Source organism: Peromyscus californicus, unplaced genomic scaffold (assembly GCF_007827085.1).
Source record: "Peromyscus californicus insignis strain IS unplaced genomic scaffold, ASM782708v3 Scaffold_5__1_contigs__length_169319896, whole genome shotgun sequence".
In the NCBI taxonomy this organism is placed as follows: domain Eukaryota; kingdom Metazoa; phylum Chordata; class Mammalia; order Rodentia; family Cricetidae; genus Peromyscus; species Peromyscus californicus.
In genome coordinates this window covers 28,267,489-28,286,737 of record NW_026294573.1, presented here as the reverse complement: position 1 = coordinate 28,286,737, position 19,249 = coordinate 28,267,489, and the positions used below count along the sequence as shown (strand labels likewise).

The 19,249-nt window shown below is 41.1% G+C and overlaps 1 protein-coding gene across 1 annotated transcript in view; it reads right to left on the bottom strand.

The window, feature by feature from the left end:
- The window catches only part of LOC128097934 (protein argonaute-3), a 117,340-nt gene extending 99,059 nt beyond the window's left edge, over positions 1-18,281 (bottom strand). The window contains exons 1-2 of the mRNA XM_052718812.1: positions 18,020-18,281; positions 2,074-2,245 (exon numbers count right to left, since the gene is read on the bottom strand). Coding sequence (XP_052574772.1) covers positions 2,074-2,245; positions 18,020-18,038 — 191 coding nt within the window. The 5' untranslated portion in view covers positions 18,039-18,281. The remainder of the gene's footprint in view (positions 1-2,073; positions 2,246-18,019) is intronic.
- Between the last annotated feature and the right edge of the window lie 968 nt (positions 18,282-19,249).

The following is a 19,249-nucleotide window of genomic DNA, read 5'->3' as shown; positions in this document are numbered from 1 at the left end:
GAGACAGGGTTTCTCTGTGTAGCTTTGCACCTTTCCTGGGACTTGCTTTGTAGACCAGGCTGGCCTCGAACTCACAGAGATCCACCTGCCTCTGCCTCCCGAGTGCTGGGAGTAAAGGCATGTGCCACCACCGCCCGGCCTTATTTACTTTTATAATGGGTTTTGTTTTGTTTTGCTCAAGACAGGGTCTCTGTACATAACTCTGACTGTCCTGGAACTCACTCTGTAGAGCAGCTGGCCTCAAACTCACAGAGATCCAACTGCCTCTGCCTCCCGAGTGCTGGAATAAAAGATGTGTGCCACCAAGCCCAGCTATGGCATAAACACACACACACACACACACACACACACACACACACACACACACACAAACACAAATTTGGATAGATAGACAGATAGGGTCTTGTGGTGATATATTGTGTCCTCCAATATATTGTACATCCTAATAAACTTATCTGGGGTCAGAGGACAGAACAGTCACTAGATAGACAGAGGCCAGAAAATGGTGGCACACACGCTTTTAATCCTATCACTTGGGGGGCAGAGATCTATCCGGATCTCTGTGAGTTCAAAGCCACACTGGAAACAGCCAGGCGTGGTGACTCACGCCTTTAATCCCAGGAAGTGATAGCAGAAAGCAGAAAGGTATATAAGGCATGAAAACCAGGAACTAGAGCTGGTTAAGCTTTTAGGCTTTTAGCAGCAGTTCAGCTGAGATCAATTTGGATGAGGACTCAGAGACTTCCAGTCTGAGGAAACAGGATCAGCTAAGGAATTGGTGAGGTGAGGAAGCTGTGGCTTGTTCTGCTTCTCTGATCTTTCAGCATTCATCCCAATACCAGGCTTCAGGTTCGATTTTATTAATAAGACCTTTTAAGATTTGTGCTACAGGGTCTAATTATTTTAGACCAATTAAATTCTTTTTCTTCCAAGTGAGGCTTCTGCAGTTCTAATTTCACCTTTTCTGTTAAAGTGTGATTTTAAGTCATTTTACCTTCCTGGATTTCATCTATATTGGATTAACTGACCTCTTAAATAACCGTAAGAGGTTATTTCCAACACTATATTCCAAAACTTTTCCTGCTCTCAAAAGAACTCGGTATTACACCTTAATCACAACATTCACATTTTATTGTTTTAACATATTTAACTCAGTACTCATTCATTTTCAGTTATAACAGAAATAGTAACTAGAATGGTAAGGCCAAGAAAAAGTGATCTGACATTCATATTTCTTACATGTCTTGTTACCACTATTCAATTACAAATTTATTTTACTTTTCATTTACTTATTATCTTTTAATTTAAAAATGGGGGGATATACTACTACCACCATCATTTTAAAGGGAGCATTATGAAAATGGTAAGATGAGGTGGGAAAGAAAAAGAACACACACATAAATTACCTAACAGCTGCTGTGGAACATTCTCTGCACACTGTAAATATATATTACTCCCATTGGTTAGTAAAGAGCTGATTGGCTGATGGCTAGGCAGGCTAAGGCTGGGCGGGAGAACCAGACTAAGAGACTGCTGGGAAGAAGGAGGAGGAGGTGTCCAGAGAGACACCATGAGACACAGAGTGAGCAGGATGGGAAGTATTACATGAGGTAAACGAGCCCCAGGGCAGTACATAGATTAATAGAAATGGGTTAATTTAAGTTATAAAAGCTAGCTAAAAACAGGTTTAAGCTATTGGCTGAGGACTTATAATTAAAATTAGGTCTCTGTGTGGTTATTTGGGGAGCAGCTGGCAGGACCGAAAAGCCCACCTACAAACAGTAATACAAAAGACATGCTCAGAATACTTGGCCAGATTTCAAACGACATGCGAACATGACTTGAACCTTTTCTATTACCACATGAATAACATGTAAACTCATACATAATGGGATAATCTGAAGGAAGTTTGAAGATTTCTCTTATCATCCACTGCTGAAGTACAAATTTCAAAACAAATTACCATGTATTTCTGATCAAAGTTTTAATCTTATCATTGTTATTCAAATATGTAAAAAAGACACATCACTTCCATACAAACAGCCAATGGCAGTTAGACTTCATGATTCTTACCTGTTTACTCTCCTAGGACACTTGTCTGGTTTAATGTCTACCTCATAGAGGTAGACATCAATCTTTGGGATTTCAACTTGAAAACAGTTAGCCAGCAGCTTAATGGGTTTGCCCATAGTGCCATATCCAGGTCTTCTGGGCACTATGAGTAGGGGCTGGGCCCCAGTGGGTCCTGTAGGGAGGAGAAAAAAAGTGTCACACAGTGAAAAGCCATATTTATATAATCTTGTCAACTAGGGTAGGTTAGAACTCTAGGTACAGCTGATAACTGTCAAAACTTAGTTCTGAAAGGTGACATTATTCTTAGCATTTCTATTTCTTTCATTTCATTCTCTCATTAAAAACAAATAACTATGCTCTGGAAGGGATAGGCAGGAGAACAATCATGCCAACTCAAGTAAGCAAGCACATATCAGACCCAGGGAGCAGGAGACCAACAGTGAATAAATGAACAAGAAAATGAAGAACAAAACCTAATATAAAAAGTAAAATGACAGCTAGGGAGATGGCTCAGTGGATAAAGTATTTGCTGGGTAGATGTGAGCACCTGAGTTTGGGTCTGGGGGGAAAGCCCATGTAAGAGCTGGTGTGCTTATAGTCACTGCATTGAAGGCAGAGACGGGAGGCTCCCGGGGACATGTGAGCCAGACAGTCCAGTTGAAACCTTGCAAAGCTTCAGGTTCAATGAAAAACTGTCTCAGAAAATAAGGTGGAGAGCCTGGAGAGATGACTCAGTGGCTAAGAGCACTAGTTGGTCTTGTAGCAGACCCAGGTTCGGTTCCCAGCACCCACATGGTGGTTCACAATCGTCTATAAATCTAGTTCTAGGGGATCTGACACCTTCTTCTGACCCCCTTGGGCATTAGCCATGCACATGGTGCACATACACACACACACACACACACACACACACACACACACACACACACACACACTCATACACACACACAAAATAATCATTAAAAAAAATAACCAGAGCTGGGTGGTAGTGGCACACATCTCTAATCCCAGCACTTGGGAGGCAGAGACAGGTGGATCTCCATGAGTTCAAGTACAGCCTGGTCTACAGAGCAAATTCCAGGCTACGCTCCAAAACTATACAGAGAAACCTTGTCATGGAAAACAAAACAAAAAAAAGAAAGAAAGAGGGGCTAGAGAGATGGCTCAGAGGTTAAGAGCACTGGCTGTTCTTCCAGAGGTCCTGAGTTCAATTCCCAGCAACCACATGGTGGCTCACAACCATCTACAATGAGATATGGTGCCCTCTTCTGGCCTGCAGGCTGAACACTCACTGTATACATGATAAATAAAATCTGGGGCTGGAGAGATGGCTCAGAGGTTAAGAGCACCGATTGCCCTTCCAGAGGTCCTGAGTTCAATTCCTAGCACCTACATGGTGGCTCACAACCATCTGTAATGAGATCTGGCACCCTCTTCTGTATACATAATAAATAAATAAATAAATAAAAATAAAAAATTAAAATCTTTTTTTTTTTTTTTTTTTTTTTGGTTTTTCGAGACAGGGTTTCTCTGTGTAGCTTTGCGCCTCTCCTGGAACTCACTTGGTAGCCCAGGCTGGCCTCGAACTCACAGAGATCCGCCTGGCTCTGCCTCCCGAGTGCTGGGATTAAAGGCGTGCGCCACCACCGCCCGGCAAAAAATTAAAATCTTAAAAAAAAAAAAAAAGAAAGAAAAGAAAAAGAAAAAGTCAGGCAATAGTGGTACACGCCTTTAATCTCAGCACTTAAGGGAGAGGCAGGTGGATCTTTGTGAGTTCAAGGCCAGCCTAGTCTACAGAGTGGATTCTAGGACAACCAGGGCTCACAGTGAACAATTGCCTCTAAATAAATAAATAAATAACAAATAAATAATAAGGCAGAGAAGACACTGAGGAAAAACTTTCCAACATCAACTATTGGCCTCCACACACATAGGTGTGTTAATCTGCACAAACACATATACACATAAGCATAACATATACACACTAAAATGTAGACTAGTTGGGGTGGCATATGGCTGAAATCCCAACACTTAGGAAATAGAAACAGAAGGATCAGGAGTTCAAGGATCATCTTTGAATACACAGTGAGTTAAGAAGCTAGCTTGGTTTACATAAGAACTTATCTCAAAAAACAAAACAAAACAAAACATAATGACAGAAAAAAGGAAGGAAATCAATCTATAATAATCAGATAACAAAGTGATAAAAAATGAATCATTTGAAAAATCAACTGACAGTTTCTTTTTAAGTTTACTATATGCATGGATTTAGTGTATACTGATTTATACAGTGTGTGTGAGACAGTGTGAGGGCAAGCATGTGAAGGCCAGGGACAACTTTGTAGGAGTCGGTTGTCTTCTTCCACCACGTGGGTCTCAGGGATCGACTGAGGAGTTCTGGCTTGTCACCAAGCACTTCACTCAATCATTTCACTGACTTACTGCAAGTTCCAAGCATACTGACTTTATTCTAAATGAAGAAAAAGACTTAAGTAACCAATGCCAGATTTTTTTAAGGAATCACTAAAAGACATTACAAATATGACAATAAATTTGACAGAGTGATGAAAGAGGCAAACTGCTAGGGAAACACAACTTGCTGACACACGATAGTATCTCAAATGCCAACGGTTCTCCGCTGGTAGGAATACAAAATGGCACAGTACAGTCATTCTGGAAAACAACACAGTGGTTCCTAAAATACCAGTAGAAAAGAGCTGGAGAGGTGGCTGGTTGGTTAAGAGCACTGGCTGCTCTTCCAGGGGACCCAGGTTTGATTCCCAGCAGCCACAAGGCAGCTCACTATTCTCTGTAACTCCTGTTCCAGGGGATCTGACACCCTCTTCTGGCCTCAACAAGCACTGGGCACACACATGGTGGGCTGACATGGAGGCAAAACATCCATCCACATAAGAACAAACAAACAAGTAAACAGGAGACAAGAACTAGCAAAAGTGTGGGCTGGAGAGATGGCTAAGCTGTTAAGAAAGACAGACTGCTCTTGAGGAGGATTCCAGTTCAGTTCCCAGTATGCATGGTATGTTGCTCACAACTCCTATAATCCCAGCTCCAGGGATCTGACGCCTTCTTCTGGCCTCTGTGGACACCTGTATTTACACTGTACATGCTGCCACACAGACATACACATACTTGAAAATAACTCTTAAAAATAACAGAAGTAGCATATGCTACAGTAAGTTTTCAATTTCTGTTTCGTTGAGAATCTTCTTCTATTTTTAGTTTGTATAGGGAAGGACGTACACATACTAGTCATAGGGCATGGGTGAAGGTCAGAGGACAGTTTAAGAGTCAGTTCTCTCCTTCCACCATTTGGGTCCCAGGGATTAAACCCAGATCCCCAGGCTTGCTGCCAAGTGCACATAATCTCACAGGCCCTGAGTCAGGCACTTGCTACAATATATAGCCCAAGTTGGCCTTGACAAGATCTCTTCCATAAACCTTCCAAATGTCGGGATTATAAGACCCAGTAATTCTACTTTGGGGTAGGGAGGTGCATGAGTAAGCGTGTGTGTGTGTGTGTGTGTGTGTGTGTGTGTGTGTGTGTGTGTGTGTGTGTGTGTGTGTGTTATTTAAAGGAGCCAGGTGGTGGTGACAGCGTACGCTTTAATCCCAGCACTCGGGAGGCAGAGGCAGGCGAATCTTTGTGAGTTCGAGGCCAGCCTGGTCTACAGAGCAAGATCCAGGAAAGGCACAAAGCTATATGAAGAAATCATGTCTCGAGGAAAAAAAAAAAAAAGAATTTAAAGGAAAAAAAAAAACTTCAACAAGAGAACAAGAGATAATTTAACACCCATGTTTACAGGAGCATTATTTGCAACAGCAAAAAGATGAAAGCAACTTAAGTGTCTCTGGATGAATAGGTGTGGTAGATACACCTAATGGCAAAGTATTCGACCTTAGAAGAAATTCTTGAAACATGCTACAACCTAGATCAACTTTAAGGATATAATGTTAAATGAAATGGCCAGTTACAAAAAGATAAGCACCATGTTACCACCTTATAGGAGGTATGTAGTGTAAATAACGTCTATAAAGAAAAGGAAAGAGGGCCAGAAAGATGGATCAGTGGGTAAAGGTTCTTACCACTGAGGCTGACATCTGAGTTTGATCTTCAAGACCCACTGGTGGAAGGCCATAATTAACTCTATAAGTTGCCTCTTATGAGTGGCATGCTCACATTCTGCCCTGACACAAAGTAAAGAAATAAGTGGTCTTTTGTTTTGTTTTGAAGACAGAAAGAAATACAGTTGTTAGGGGCTATGGCAGGAGCCACTGGGGAGTTAGATTCCGTTTTCAAAGATGAAAGGAGTTCTAGCAGCTGCTTGCACAACACTGTGAATGTATTTTAACACTAGTAAACTGTACATTTAAGTGTTCAGACGATAAATGTAATGGTATGTATATTTTACCACAGTTGAAAAAAAAGTGGTGGCTCACACCTTTGATCCCAACACTTGAGAGACAGAAGCAGGTGGATCTCAGTGAGTTCAAGGACAGCCTGGTCTACAAAGCTAAGTCTAGAACAGCCAAAGCTGTTACACAGTGAAACCCTGTCTCCAAAAACCAACAACCAAAAAAGAAAAGGAAAAAAAGGTCTAGCTGAGGGTGGTGATACACATCTTGAATATTGGCATTAAGGTGTCTACCATCATGTGCAGTAATAATTTAATTTAAATTTTTTTCTTTTTGCATTTTAGTTGAATATATTTTGTGTTGTAATAGCATAAAATTTTACTTTTTTGTATTTATTTACTCTTTTCTGTGCATACCATGGCACATTTGTGGAGGTCAGAGACATGTGGGAGTCAGTTCTCTCCTTCCACCATGCAGAGTGCTGGAGACTGAACTCAGGTCACCGGCTTGGTGGCAAGTCCTTTACCTGCTGAGCCGTCTCACCAGCTTACCTGTGTATGTGTTTATGATTTCACTGATAAATTTTAAGTGCATATTGACAAAAAATACGAAAAAGGCAGGTCAATTATTCCCATTTAATAGATCAGGAAAGATTCAGAAATGTAAATATTAGGTGAAGGTCAAAGGTTAGATAAAAGGCAGAGCTAGAAATATGATGTCCTCAGGAGAGTATTTTTGTTGTTGTTGTCGTTTTTACTATATGAGGGGGGTAGACAGGACAGTGGAAATTATGCAAATACAAAATACAGTTCTCCAAAAAAAATAAAAAAAAAATACAGTTCTCTTACATGAAATTCTCAAAAACATTTTTAAGTTAAAAAATGATAGCAAATTTAAGACAAATGAATCAGGCAGTCCTTTACTGAAGTTTCATACACATTGAATAAAAATGTTTCTCTTGTGACATATGCAAATAAACAAATAAATAAATAAATGTAATTTGTAAAATACAAAAGCAGAAAAATTAGAAGGGATACGATTATACATAGATTGAAGTTTGTATAGCTTTGGGTGGTAGGTACATGGGAGTTTATACTACAATTCTGCCTATTTATATTTATCCTAAATTCTCTATGATAAAATGTATTTAAGAGCAGGAAGAGAGAAAGGTCATTTCCTTTTTATTCTTAATCTTTTCATTATCCTACTTGCACAAATAAGGAAATCAAGTTTGAAGGAGATTAAACATAGAGTCCAAAGTCAAAGTTAGCTCTTTTAGTAGACTTCATTTTTTAAAGCAGTTTTAGGCTCATAAACAAAACTGATAGAAGTTTGGGGTTTTTCCATATGACATTTGTCAACATATTCTAAGTCTATATTCTAAGTCTGTGTTGGAATGTTAATACCCTGCACCTTTGTTACAATTGAACCCATAGTAGTAAGTCATTAAGAAGTCACAGTTAGGGCTGGTGTGGTGGCACACGCCTTTAACTCCAGCACTTAAAGGCAGAGGCAAGAAGATCTCCGAGTTTGAGGCCAGTCTTGTCTACAAAGCGAGTTCTGGGACAACCAGGGCTACACAGAAAAAAGAAAGAAAGGAAGGAAGGAAGGAACGAACGAACGAACGAACGAACGAACGAAGGAACGAACGAAGGAAGGAAGGAAGGAAGGGAGGGAGAAGAACCAGAATCTTATCTCTATAATTCATTCTTTTCATAATTTGTCATATTCCCCCAACATCTCCTTTATTTTTATCTTGCCTCATGCTTTTCATTCAATCTGAGAAAAACCAAAATGTTGTTTCCTGAGTAAGTAATTAACAGAATTCTACAGTGATTAGTGGACAAAACAGTTCTGTCAGTAGAACAAATTGTACTTCCAATGAAGTATTTATTCACTTTTCTTTTTCTTTTTTTTTTTTGTTGGTTTTTCAGGACTCTTATATGTGTTAGGATTATAGGATTCACCACCATGTCAGACTAATAGTTTTATGTGGAGGTTAGGATAACACTATTATAAAATATTATTTTCATATTAATTTATACTTTGGCTTTTAAAAAGCAGTCAGTATGTACTTATTATTCTATAGTAAAAAAAAAACATGTCTTTGTTTCAGAGAAGTAAATGTATTAAGTTCATCTTCAAATTTAACATAATGAAACGCCCGTGACTTCATACCTTTGAGCTCATGTGACTAACCAGTACACATTAGTAAGGAACTTCTAGTAAGATCCTACTTGCTAACTCCGAATTCCATTTATTTATTCAGAAACTCGTCCAGTCAGCAGCTATAGTCATATTACCTACACCTAAATAATCTCCTATGCAATATTAAACCTGTTAAGGATTAACTGCCTCAGATGTTAATATAGGGAAGAATCGCAGGGCGGTGGTGGCGCACGCCTTTAATCCCAGCACTCGGGAGACAGAGGCAGGCGGATCTTTGTGAGTTCGAGGCCAGCCTGGTCTACAGAGTGAGATCCAGGAAAGGCGCAAAGCTACACAGAGAAACCCTGTCTCGGAAAAAAAATATATATATATAGGGAAGAATCTTTTAAGGAATTGTCTCTCTTGAAAATAAAACCAAACATTCAGTAGTCCATTTTGCAATCTATTCATTAACTATTTTTAAAATTCAAACAAATATGCATAACTTATGCTGCTAGAACATTTAGAAATCAGCTAGAATAGAGTATCAAAAATAGTATTAAATAAAAATAAAATTGAAAATAGTATACACTTATTGTGAGATTTTTCTTATAAATTTTCTCCTAAAAATGTCTTTTATTCATGTTTATATTCTATAAATATCTTCTGATTTCCAAAAAATTTGACAATTATGAAATGAATAAAAAGTGTTTGATATAAAATACTTCCAGATTATTTTATTAAACTGATATTCCAGACAAAAGTGTAAACCAAACCACAAAATCAATATAAATATAAACTAATTATATGTAAAAATAAACTAATATACATCAATACCAACTTATTAAGCAAACTTTGCCCCCAAAAAAAGGACACAGCAACTATTTATCTTTTCATTCATTTTAACTATTTGTTAATCAAACTACAAAACTCCACATTTATAATATAACAGAAAGCATTAATTGTGTGACTCCCAATAGTCTTTTTTTTTAGGCATTAGCTAGCCAAAGAAAGTCATTAATATTAACATAGATAATGCAGAAAACCACAGAAACTCCAAATACAGAAAGGCTGTTCATGTATCCTAACAGCATAATCATTATGGTTAGAAAACACACAATATTCTTTCTTACATCTGTTTTGTTAATGAGCCAAGAATGAGGGTCTATGAGTATCCCAGACAACTGAATAGAAAGTAGGAAGGTCTGGTAAGTGCTGTTTATCCCAACACTCTTTGACTAAACAGGTCTAGAAAAGGAATCAGTTACAAATAAATTATCTTTTTAGTTTTACTTTCCTGAAAACAGAACTATCACTTTGGTCTTTTTTCTCTTATATATTAACTACTTAAAATAAATTGCCCTTTAAGATTTAAGTGTTGTAAAATAATGTTTTGTTAGATTAGCAAAGACACCGACTTCAGTCTGTCTTTCAGGTAGAGTAAGTATTTTAAGAATTTAGAAACCGGACGCCGGGCGGTGGTGGCGCACGCCTTTAATCCCAGCACTCGGGAGGCAGAGCCAGGTGGATCTCTGTGAGTTCGAGGCCAGCCTGGGCTACCAAGTGAGTTCCAGGAGAGGCGCAAAGCTACACAGAGAAACCCTGTCTCGAAAAACCAAAAAAAAAAAAAATTGGACTGTTGGGCATTTTGATGTCTAATTTCTTGAGTTCCTTATATATTCTGGATATCAGTCCTCTGTCAGATGTGGGGTTGGTGAAGATCTTTTCCCATTCTGTAGGCTGTCGCTTTGCCTTGTTGACCGTATCCTTTGCTCTACAAAAGCTTCTCAGTTTCAAAAGGTCCCATTGATTGATTGTTTCTCTCAGAGTCTGTGCTACTGGTGTTCTATTTAGGAAGTAGTCTCCAATGCCAATGCGTTCAAGACTACTTCCTACTTTCTCTTCTAGCAGGTTCAGAGTAGCTGGATTTATGTTGAGGTCCTTGATCCACTTGGACTTAAGTTTTGTGCACGGTGATAGATATGGATCTATTTGCAGCCTTCTACATGTTGATATCCAGTTTTGCCAGCACCATTTGTTGAAGATGCTTTCTTTTTTCCATTGTGCACTTTTGGCTTCTTTGTCAAAAATTATATGTTCATAGGTGTGCGGATTAATGTCAGGGTCTTCAATTCGATTCCATTGGTCCACATGTCGGACAACAGAGAGGGAGAACAAGGAATAGGAGACCATGGTAAATGAAGACCACATGAGAACAGGAAGAAGCAAAGTGCTAGAGAGGCCCACAGAAATCCACAAAGATACCCACACAACAGACTGTCGGCAATGGTCGAGAGACAGCCCGAACTGACCTACTCTGGTGATGGGATGGCCAAACACCCTAATTGTTGTGCTAGAAACCTCATCCAACTACTGAGGGATCTGGATGCAGAGATCCATGACTAGGCCCCGGGTGGATCTCTGGGAGTCCAATCAACGAGAATGAGGAGGGTTTATATGAGCGAGAATTGTTGAGACCAAGGTTGGATAAAGCACAGGGACAAATAGCCAAATGAATGGAAACACATGAACTATGAACCAATGGCTGAGGGGTCCACACTGGATCAGGCCCTCCGAATGGGTGAGACAGTTGATTGGCTTGATCTGTTTGGGAGGCATCCAGGCAGTGGGACCAGATCTTGTGCTCATTGCATGAGTTGGCTGTTTGAAACCTGGGGCCTATGCAGGATTGTTTGGCTTGGCCTGGGAGGAGGGGACTAGACCTACCTGGACTGAGTCTACCAGGTTGACCTCAGTCTGTGGGGAAGGCTTTGCCCTGGAGGAGATGGGAATGGGGGGGGGGGGCGTTGGGGGGAAGGTGAGGGGGACGGGAGGGGGGAGAACAAGGGAATCTGTGACCGATATGTAGAACTGAATTGTATAGCAAAATAAATTAAAATAAATTAAAGAAAAAAAAAAAAAGGCAAAAAAAAAAATCTTAAAAAAAAAAAAAAAAAAAAAGAATTTAGAAACCGGGCTGGAGAGATGGCTCAGAGGTTAAGAGCACTGACTGCTCTTCCAGAGGTCCTGAGTTCAATTCCCAGCAACCACATGGTGGCTCACAACCATCTGTAATGAGATCTGGTACCTCTTCTGGCCTGCAGTCATACACGCTGTATACATAATAAATAAATAAATCTTTAAAAAAAAAGAATTTAGGAACCAAATGAAAGTAGATATCTATATTATAAAGTAAAATAATGTTCAAGTAGAAGCCAAGAGCTAAAGACAATTTGGAAAGAATTTCCTCTGAGCTAGGGTTTTTCCATATACAAGAGAGAACTCTTCCAGGAACTATTCCCTTTACAGGGCCCCAGGCCTCTTTGCATACTGTCAGGCCAGGCCTACAGAAGCAAACAAAGGCAGTGTTCCCACTGAAAAACATAGCTAATATATATTAATACCAACTTATTAGGCAAAATTTGCCCAAAGAATAAAAAGAAAAAGCATCTATCTATCTTTTTATTTATTTTAGCTGTTTTTTATTACTGCAGCTTTGTTATAGTTGACTAGTTTCTAACTTTTAAAAGTAAAAATTGGCCAGGCAGTGGTGGCGCACGCCTTTAATCCCAGCACTTGGGAGGCAGAGGCAGGCGGATCTTTGTGAGTTCGAGGCCAGCCTGGTCTACAGAGCGAGATCCAGGAACAGCGCAAAGCTACACAGAGAAACCCTGTCTCGAAAAACAAAAAAACAAAACAAACAAACAAACAAAAAAGTAAAAATTGGTTGTATCGTAATGACAGGCTCATGGTTGCTTTTAAATATCTTCATTTGTTTATAAAACTACATTTTAAGGTTAAATTTGTTTTGTTTCGTTTTCACCTGTTCTTTAAAGTCTTATAGTCCTGGCTGACCTGAAACTCATTATGCAGACTAGGCTGTCGCAAACTCAGACGGCCTTCCTCCACCCTCCCACTGCTGGGGTTAAAGTGGCTTGTCACCACACTGGGCCCTAAATTCTTTCTTTAAGAGGAAAAAGGGGGCCGGGCAGTGGTGGCGCACGCCTTTAATCCCAGCACTTGGGAGGCAGAGGCAGGCGGATCTTTGTGAGTTTGAGGCCAGCCTGGTCTACAGAGTGAGTTCCAGGAAAGGAGCAAAGCTACAGAGAAACCCTGTCTCGGAAAACCAAAAAAAAAGAGGAAAAAGGGGTGACCACAATCAAAGCACAGTATATGCATATATAAAAAGTTACAGTATAACCAACTATTTTCCATATTATAAACTTATAACTTCTTTAAAGGAAGAAAAACGATGCTTCTTATCTCTTTGAATATTCTCTCAGGGTCACCCTATCATTGATAGAAAAATTGAATTCTAAAACAATAATCAAAATAACCTTGCATGTGTTTTGTAATTCAAGCCGCCAGTCTTAAATAGCAAATACTAAAATGTTAGAATGGCCATTTCAGGACAGCACGAACAAAATTTTAAGTGATGACACAGTAGGAAAAAAACTCTTAGTATTTCCAGATTCACAACTGCCACACAGCGGGGCAATATGACATTTTTTCCCTCAAAACAAATCGTAAGTATAACCTTTTATATAACAATAAACACTTCCCAGAGTGATAACTTGGTTTAAATACAAAACTAAGAATCTGATGGCACTGTGTGTATTAGTTATTTTGAATCCATAACTCTCAACCTTCTCTTCCAATCCTCCCTTTTCCTTTGAGACAGGGTCTTACTATGTTGCCCAGGCTAGCTTCATAGTCACAGTTCTCCTTTCTCCGCCGTCCACAGTGCTGAGATGACAGGAGCACCCCATCATGACAGCCCGAGTCTCAGTCTTGATTCAGTTCTAGCTTCCTTGACGTCCAGCTTTTGTTCTTTTGAAATTTAGTCTCAGATGAGTTTTGTTTTTCCTGCACTTTATTTATTTAGTGTGTGTGTGTGTGTGTGTGTGTGTGTGTGTGTGTGTGTGTGTGTACACCGCCATGCCATGCCTGTATCTGTGTATGTCTGTATTGATGGGACAACTTTTAGGAATCAGTTCTCTCCTTCCACCATGTGAGACCTGGATCAACCTTGGCGGCAAGTTCTTTTACCTTTACCCAATAAGCCAGCCACCTTGCTGGCTTCCAACTGACTCAAGAAAAATTTTTATTAATAAAGAAATACAGGGTTCTAGGACAACTATGTTCAGAGAGGAATTAAAAGTTTAACTTAAGGAGGCTAGTGAGATGGCTCAGCAGTTAGGAGAACTTCCTGCTTTTGCAGAGGACCCAGGTTCAGCTCCCAGCATTCACAAATGGCTGCTCACTACACCTGTAACCCGATTCCTGGCTTCTGTGAGCACCAGGCACACACATGCTGTACATAATACACACATGCAGTCAAACACTCATAAGGTAAAAGCAAATAACTCTTTAAAAAGAAAGTTTAACTAAGATTCCCCCCCCCTTTTTGCAAGATTATATAAAACTACCAGCCATGACAAATCAACTTACATACTAGTAACTTACGATAAAAATAGATGCCTTCCCTCCATAGGCGTTTTCCCCACCAGTGCTGGGAATGGAATTCAGAGTATGCTAGGAAAGCAATCCACAATGGAAACTTCCAGGCTTCCCAAAGGTTACTAGAGGATATTTACATTTAAGTATAATTTCTTTCTGAACAACAGCTGGGCTTTACCTAAAAATATAAACTAGAGTACTAGATTTCAAAAAATAAGTAGCATTTAAATAATCATTTCCTGATTTTCTTGTTCTTTTTTTTTTTTTTTTTTTTTTTGGAAACAAAGCACAATTGTTTTAGACTAGAAATTTAGCTCAATTGTAATTAGACCAGAAAAATAGTCTCATCAGAAGTATCCTTAAGGAATTATAAACATGAATGCTAAACTATTACTAAAAAATGAATTATGCCATTTTTTGATTAAATCAACATTTAGATGTTATGGTAGTTTGAATGAAAATGGCCCCATATGCTCATAGGGACTGGCACTATTGGGAGGTGTGGCCCTGTTGGAGGAAGTATGTCACTAGGGGCAGGCTTTGAAGTTTCAGATGCTCGAGCCACGCCTAGTGTCTCAGTTCTTTTCCTGTTGCCTGCTGATCAAGATGTAGACCTCTTAGCTCCTTCTCCAGCACCATGTCTGGCTGTATGCCACCATGCTTCCTGCCACGATGATAGTGGACTTAACCTTTGAAACTGTAAGTCAGCCCAATTAAGTGTTTTCCTTTATAAGAGGTGCCATGGTCATGGTGTCTCGTCACAGCAATAGAAACCCTAACTAAGGCAGATGGTACTAAATTAGTGGGCTATATAAGAAAAACTGAAAAAATCCCCTACAAAGGTAGGCACGGTGGCACACATTTTTTTTTAAGATTTACTTATTTATTATGTATACAGTGTTCTATCTGCATGTATGCCTATAGGCCAGAAGAGGACGCCAGATCTCATTACAAATGATTGTGAACTACCACGTGGTTGCTGGGAATTGAACTCAGGACCTCTAAAAGAGGAGCCAGTGCTCTTAACTGCTGAGGCATCTCTCCTGCCCCCAGGGGCACACATCTTTAATCTACACAATGAAACCTAGTTTCAAAAATAAAATAAAATAAACCCTTGTAATATTTCATGTGAATAGGAAAGGAAGGATAAACATTTTTAGTGAGGAATGCTCCATCATGAAACCCTGACATGACATTTGTATTTAACATGCTCTATTGCACTAAATAAATTTAAGATTTCTGTGTATCCACATAACAAACAATCCATCAGTGATTCCTGCAAATCTCCATACAAAACAAAAACAGAACCTGAGAGTCAAAAGTTTCAGTACTAACCTAATAGACTATTACAGAACGTCTATATCTAAATTTTTTAATATAAGATTTATTTTATTGTTTTATGTATATGAGTGTTTTGCCTGTATGTGTGTATGTGCACCATATGCATGCCTGATGCCCTCAGATGTTAGGCGAGGGCATCAGATCCCTTAGAACTTGAGTTACAATTTTAAGCTACCACATAGTGCTAGAAACCAAACCTGGTTCCTCTGCAAGAGCAACAAGTGCTCTTAATTGCAGACCCAACTCTCCAGCCCATATAGCTAAAAAATTTTAAACCAAAATATGCACCTGTCAAATTCGGAATTTAAAACCTAGTTGTCCATTTTCCTAAGTATGCTTTCAAGGTCACATACCCAGCATTCGGGAGGCAGAGCCAGGCGGATCTCTGTGAGTTCAAGGCCAGCCTGGTCTACAGAGCAAGATCCAGGACAGGCACCAAAACTACACAGAGAAACCCTGTCTCGAAGAAAGAAAAAAACTCAATGTCACATTCACTGTAATAATCACATAAAAGATGCAACAACAACAAAAATCTCCTTTTTTTTTTTTTTTTTTTTTTTTTGGTTAACTGGGTCTCACTATGTAGTCCTGGCTGGCCTGGAATGCACTGTGTAGCCCAGGATAGACTTAAAGGCGTGCACCACAACACCTAGTCCAAAGAACCATTTTTGATGGTAACAATCTTGATCCTGATACTAGACAACAGTCAATCACACATAAACTTTATTGAAGAATAAATTTTATGGCCAAGCATGGTTGATAAAACTGTCTTGTTTTAATTTTAGTTAGTTTATTTGTTTTTTGAGACCAAGTCTCACTATGTAGACCAGGCTGGCCTCCAACTCACAGAGATTTAACTATCTCTGCCTCCTGAGTGCTGGGACTAAAGATGTGAGCTACCATACCAAGCTAGTTTATAAATCTTAATTATACCTACCCTGATGGGAAGACACATCAATTGCTCTATATTTTATCAAAAGAACATCCAAAAAGAAAAGGTAAAACTTATTTTCTAAGTCATGCTTCGCTAATTATATCAGCTGATTAAGTGGTCTGATATCACAAGTACTTTATAGGATGTTGTCAATATTTTCATGCTAAAAACACAAAAGGGGAAATACTTAATTTGGTGGAAATATCTTCAAAAGTCTTAGGTAGATGACTAACAAAATGTTTAATTTGATATTTAGTTTTTCACACTTGACAATAGGGTAGCTATGTAAAAATCAGATCGCTGGAAATAATCAGATATCTTATAAAGTAAGAACAGTACAAATAAAATGTAAAATTTAAGACCAAGGAAAAGACAGTCTGGAAATACACAAATTGATAATAGGAGTCTAAAAACTTCACAGTCTAGACAAATTTTGTGCCGGATGGTGGTGGAGCACGGGAGGCAGAGGCAGGCAGATCTCTGTGAGTTCCAGGCCAGCCTGGTCTACAGAGTGAGTTCCAGGACAGGCATCAAAACAACACGGAGAAACCCTGTCTCAAAAAAAAAATTGCTTTTTAAAAAATATGGAGAGGGGAAAAAAATGGAACATAGAAGGAAAAAAATGGTAGAAACTGAGTATTAAGAAATTCCGTGTAATAAAGGAAATGCCTTTTTATATCCATTTGACAATCATGTCACTAGTTTCTTTTACATTCGTTTTTCTTATATTTGGGGACCTTTCAAATTGGCAAGGGGAGATATGAAATTCAGGACCTGTTATACCATAGTAATAAGACAATCCCCAAAATATTATGGAAACTCTGTTACTGATCGTGGGGATAAGGAGAACTTTGAAATTGAGGGAACAAGGGTGATTACTTGGTAGGCAAGCCGTTATGTAACACCTATTTCATGTTGCTCTATCAGTTACTTCAGAACCACTGGCTCCTTTTCCCTTTTTAAAGACAAGTCCTGTCCAGGCTGGCTTCCTTTCTCAAGGCTGCCATTTTTCTCTCAAGAGACAAAACTGTTTTCCTAAATTCCGGCTTCCCGGGTCTAGGACAACTGCTGCTGCAGGGGAATCAGAAAATCGGGGGGAAAGAGTGTCAGCATTCTGAAGATCTACCTTCTCACAGCAGCAGTGATCCAGACCGAGAGGGCATCTCCCCGCTCCTCAGAAACTACACAGCACACTGCCTCAAACACTGAGAATCTGGGGATGGAAGATATGCCATCGGACGTTGCCCGGACACCAATTTCAAACTTCATCCCTTCCGTTACCTCAGCATCCTCAAAGTACTTTCAGAGGCAGAAGAGGATGGCGACTGACCGTCCAGCCTACATGGGACACACGACCCGGTTAAAGGATAAACGCAGCCTTCCTATTTCCAACTGGAATTACAGAAGCAAGGGCAAACTCCTCCATCTCCTCCGAGGAGAAGCACTCTGGGGGGATGACATCGCCTAGATCGACCCAAACTTAAACCCTCCTGGTAGTTTTTTGCCAACTCGGTGACCCCCAGGAGAGTAGCTGCGGGGCTGTGGAGAAGCCACGGGCGTTGGGCCCGAAAACCAGCTACTCCCTCAACGACGCACACTGACAGCACCTCAGGTGGAAGGAGCAAGGATGCTCAGGGGACAACGGTCGGGTAACGACCCCAACTGTCCGGTCCAGCAGCCTCGACTCACCTGCGGAGCCGATTTCCATTCATGGAGCTGGGGGGAGTGCTTCCCGAGAGAACGGTGCCGCCACCGAGGCGAGGAAGGGACGCCCTCCGACGACAGCTCGGGGCAGGAGAGCCACTGTCGGGAGAGAGCCCCGCGGCTAGGCGAGAACAGAGAGAGAGGCGTGAGGCGAGGACGCTGAAGCCCGGTCCGGAACTTGCGTCGCCCGCAGCTGCTGACGCGTGCACCGCTCCCCGACCCGCCGCCAGCGCCCCCGCCGCCGCCGCCGCTCGCGATCCCTGCTCGCCCCCGGAAGCCCGCCCGCGTCAGTTCCGCTCCCCCGGCTCGTGCCCGGCTCGCAGGGTCCGCAACTCGCCTCCAGCCGGATCCGTGCGGGGACAACATCCAGGCAGGCTCGGCCAGCGCGTGGAGGACTCTGGGGAGCTGTGGGCGGGCGAGCCGGGGAGCGGGCGGGCGGGCGGGGGCCCGGCCGGGGCGGAGCCGTGAGCCTGCGGCCGCCCTGCACCCGCTGTGCCTGACGGTGACAATCCCGAGCGAGAGGCCAGCCTCCTCCCCGTGACAGCCTCCCGGGCGGGCGGGCGGGGGTGGGGTGGGGTGGGATCAGCCGGGACAGCTGCCTGAGGCGACATCGCTGCCAGCCCTGAGGAGCTTACCTGAGGGACAGCCTACCTGCGAGTGGCCGGTGACCATCCAAGGACATCATCCCTCCTAGCTTGGAGCCCGTGCACTAAGGCGGTAACCACGAGAGATTTCGCCAAGTACACAAGGTTGCTTTAACAACCTTTTTTTGAGATGGTTAAAAAAAAAAAAAAAAAAAAAGTTCAATATAGTTTTAAAACAGATGATTGAGAAACGGGACATTCCATGAGTACTATAAAAGGAATTATTTCTATGTTTAAACACTCTCCTAATCCCCTTGACGAACCTAAAACTCCTTTCTGGCGTTAAAACAACCTGGTTAAGGAGCCCGGGTCTTTTTCCTCGGGACTCCTCAAGACTGTTTTACAACTAAACTGGTCCGCTTCCAGTTTCCCCAAAACCGGTCAGGTGCTTTTCTGCTGAATTGGGTTCCCTTGGCCAGGAATTCTCCCCTTCCCATTCCATGACAAACCTTCACTTGAGTCATCTCTGGTGGCCTTCCTGGACACCGATCTATGGTGGGCGACCCGGCTAATCTTCCCTAGGTAACCTTTCTCCCCATCTGTAGGTTGTGGACTACTTCATGACCTGCCT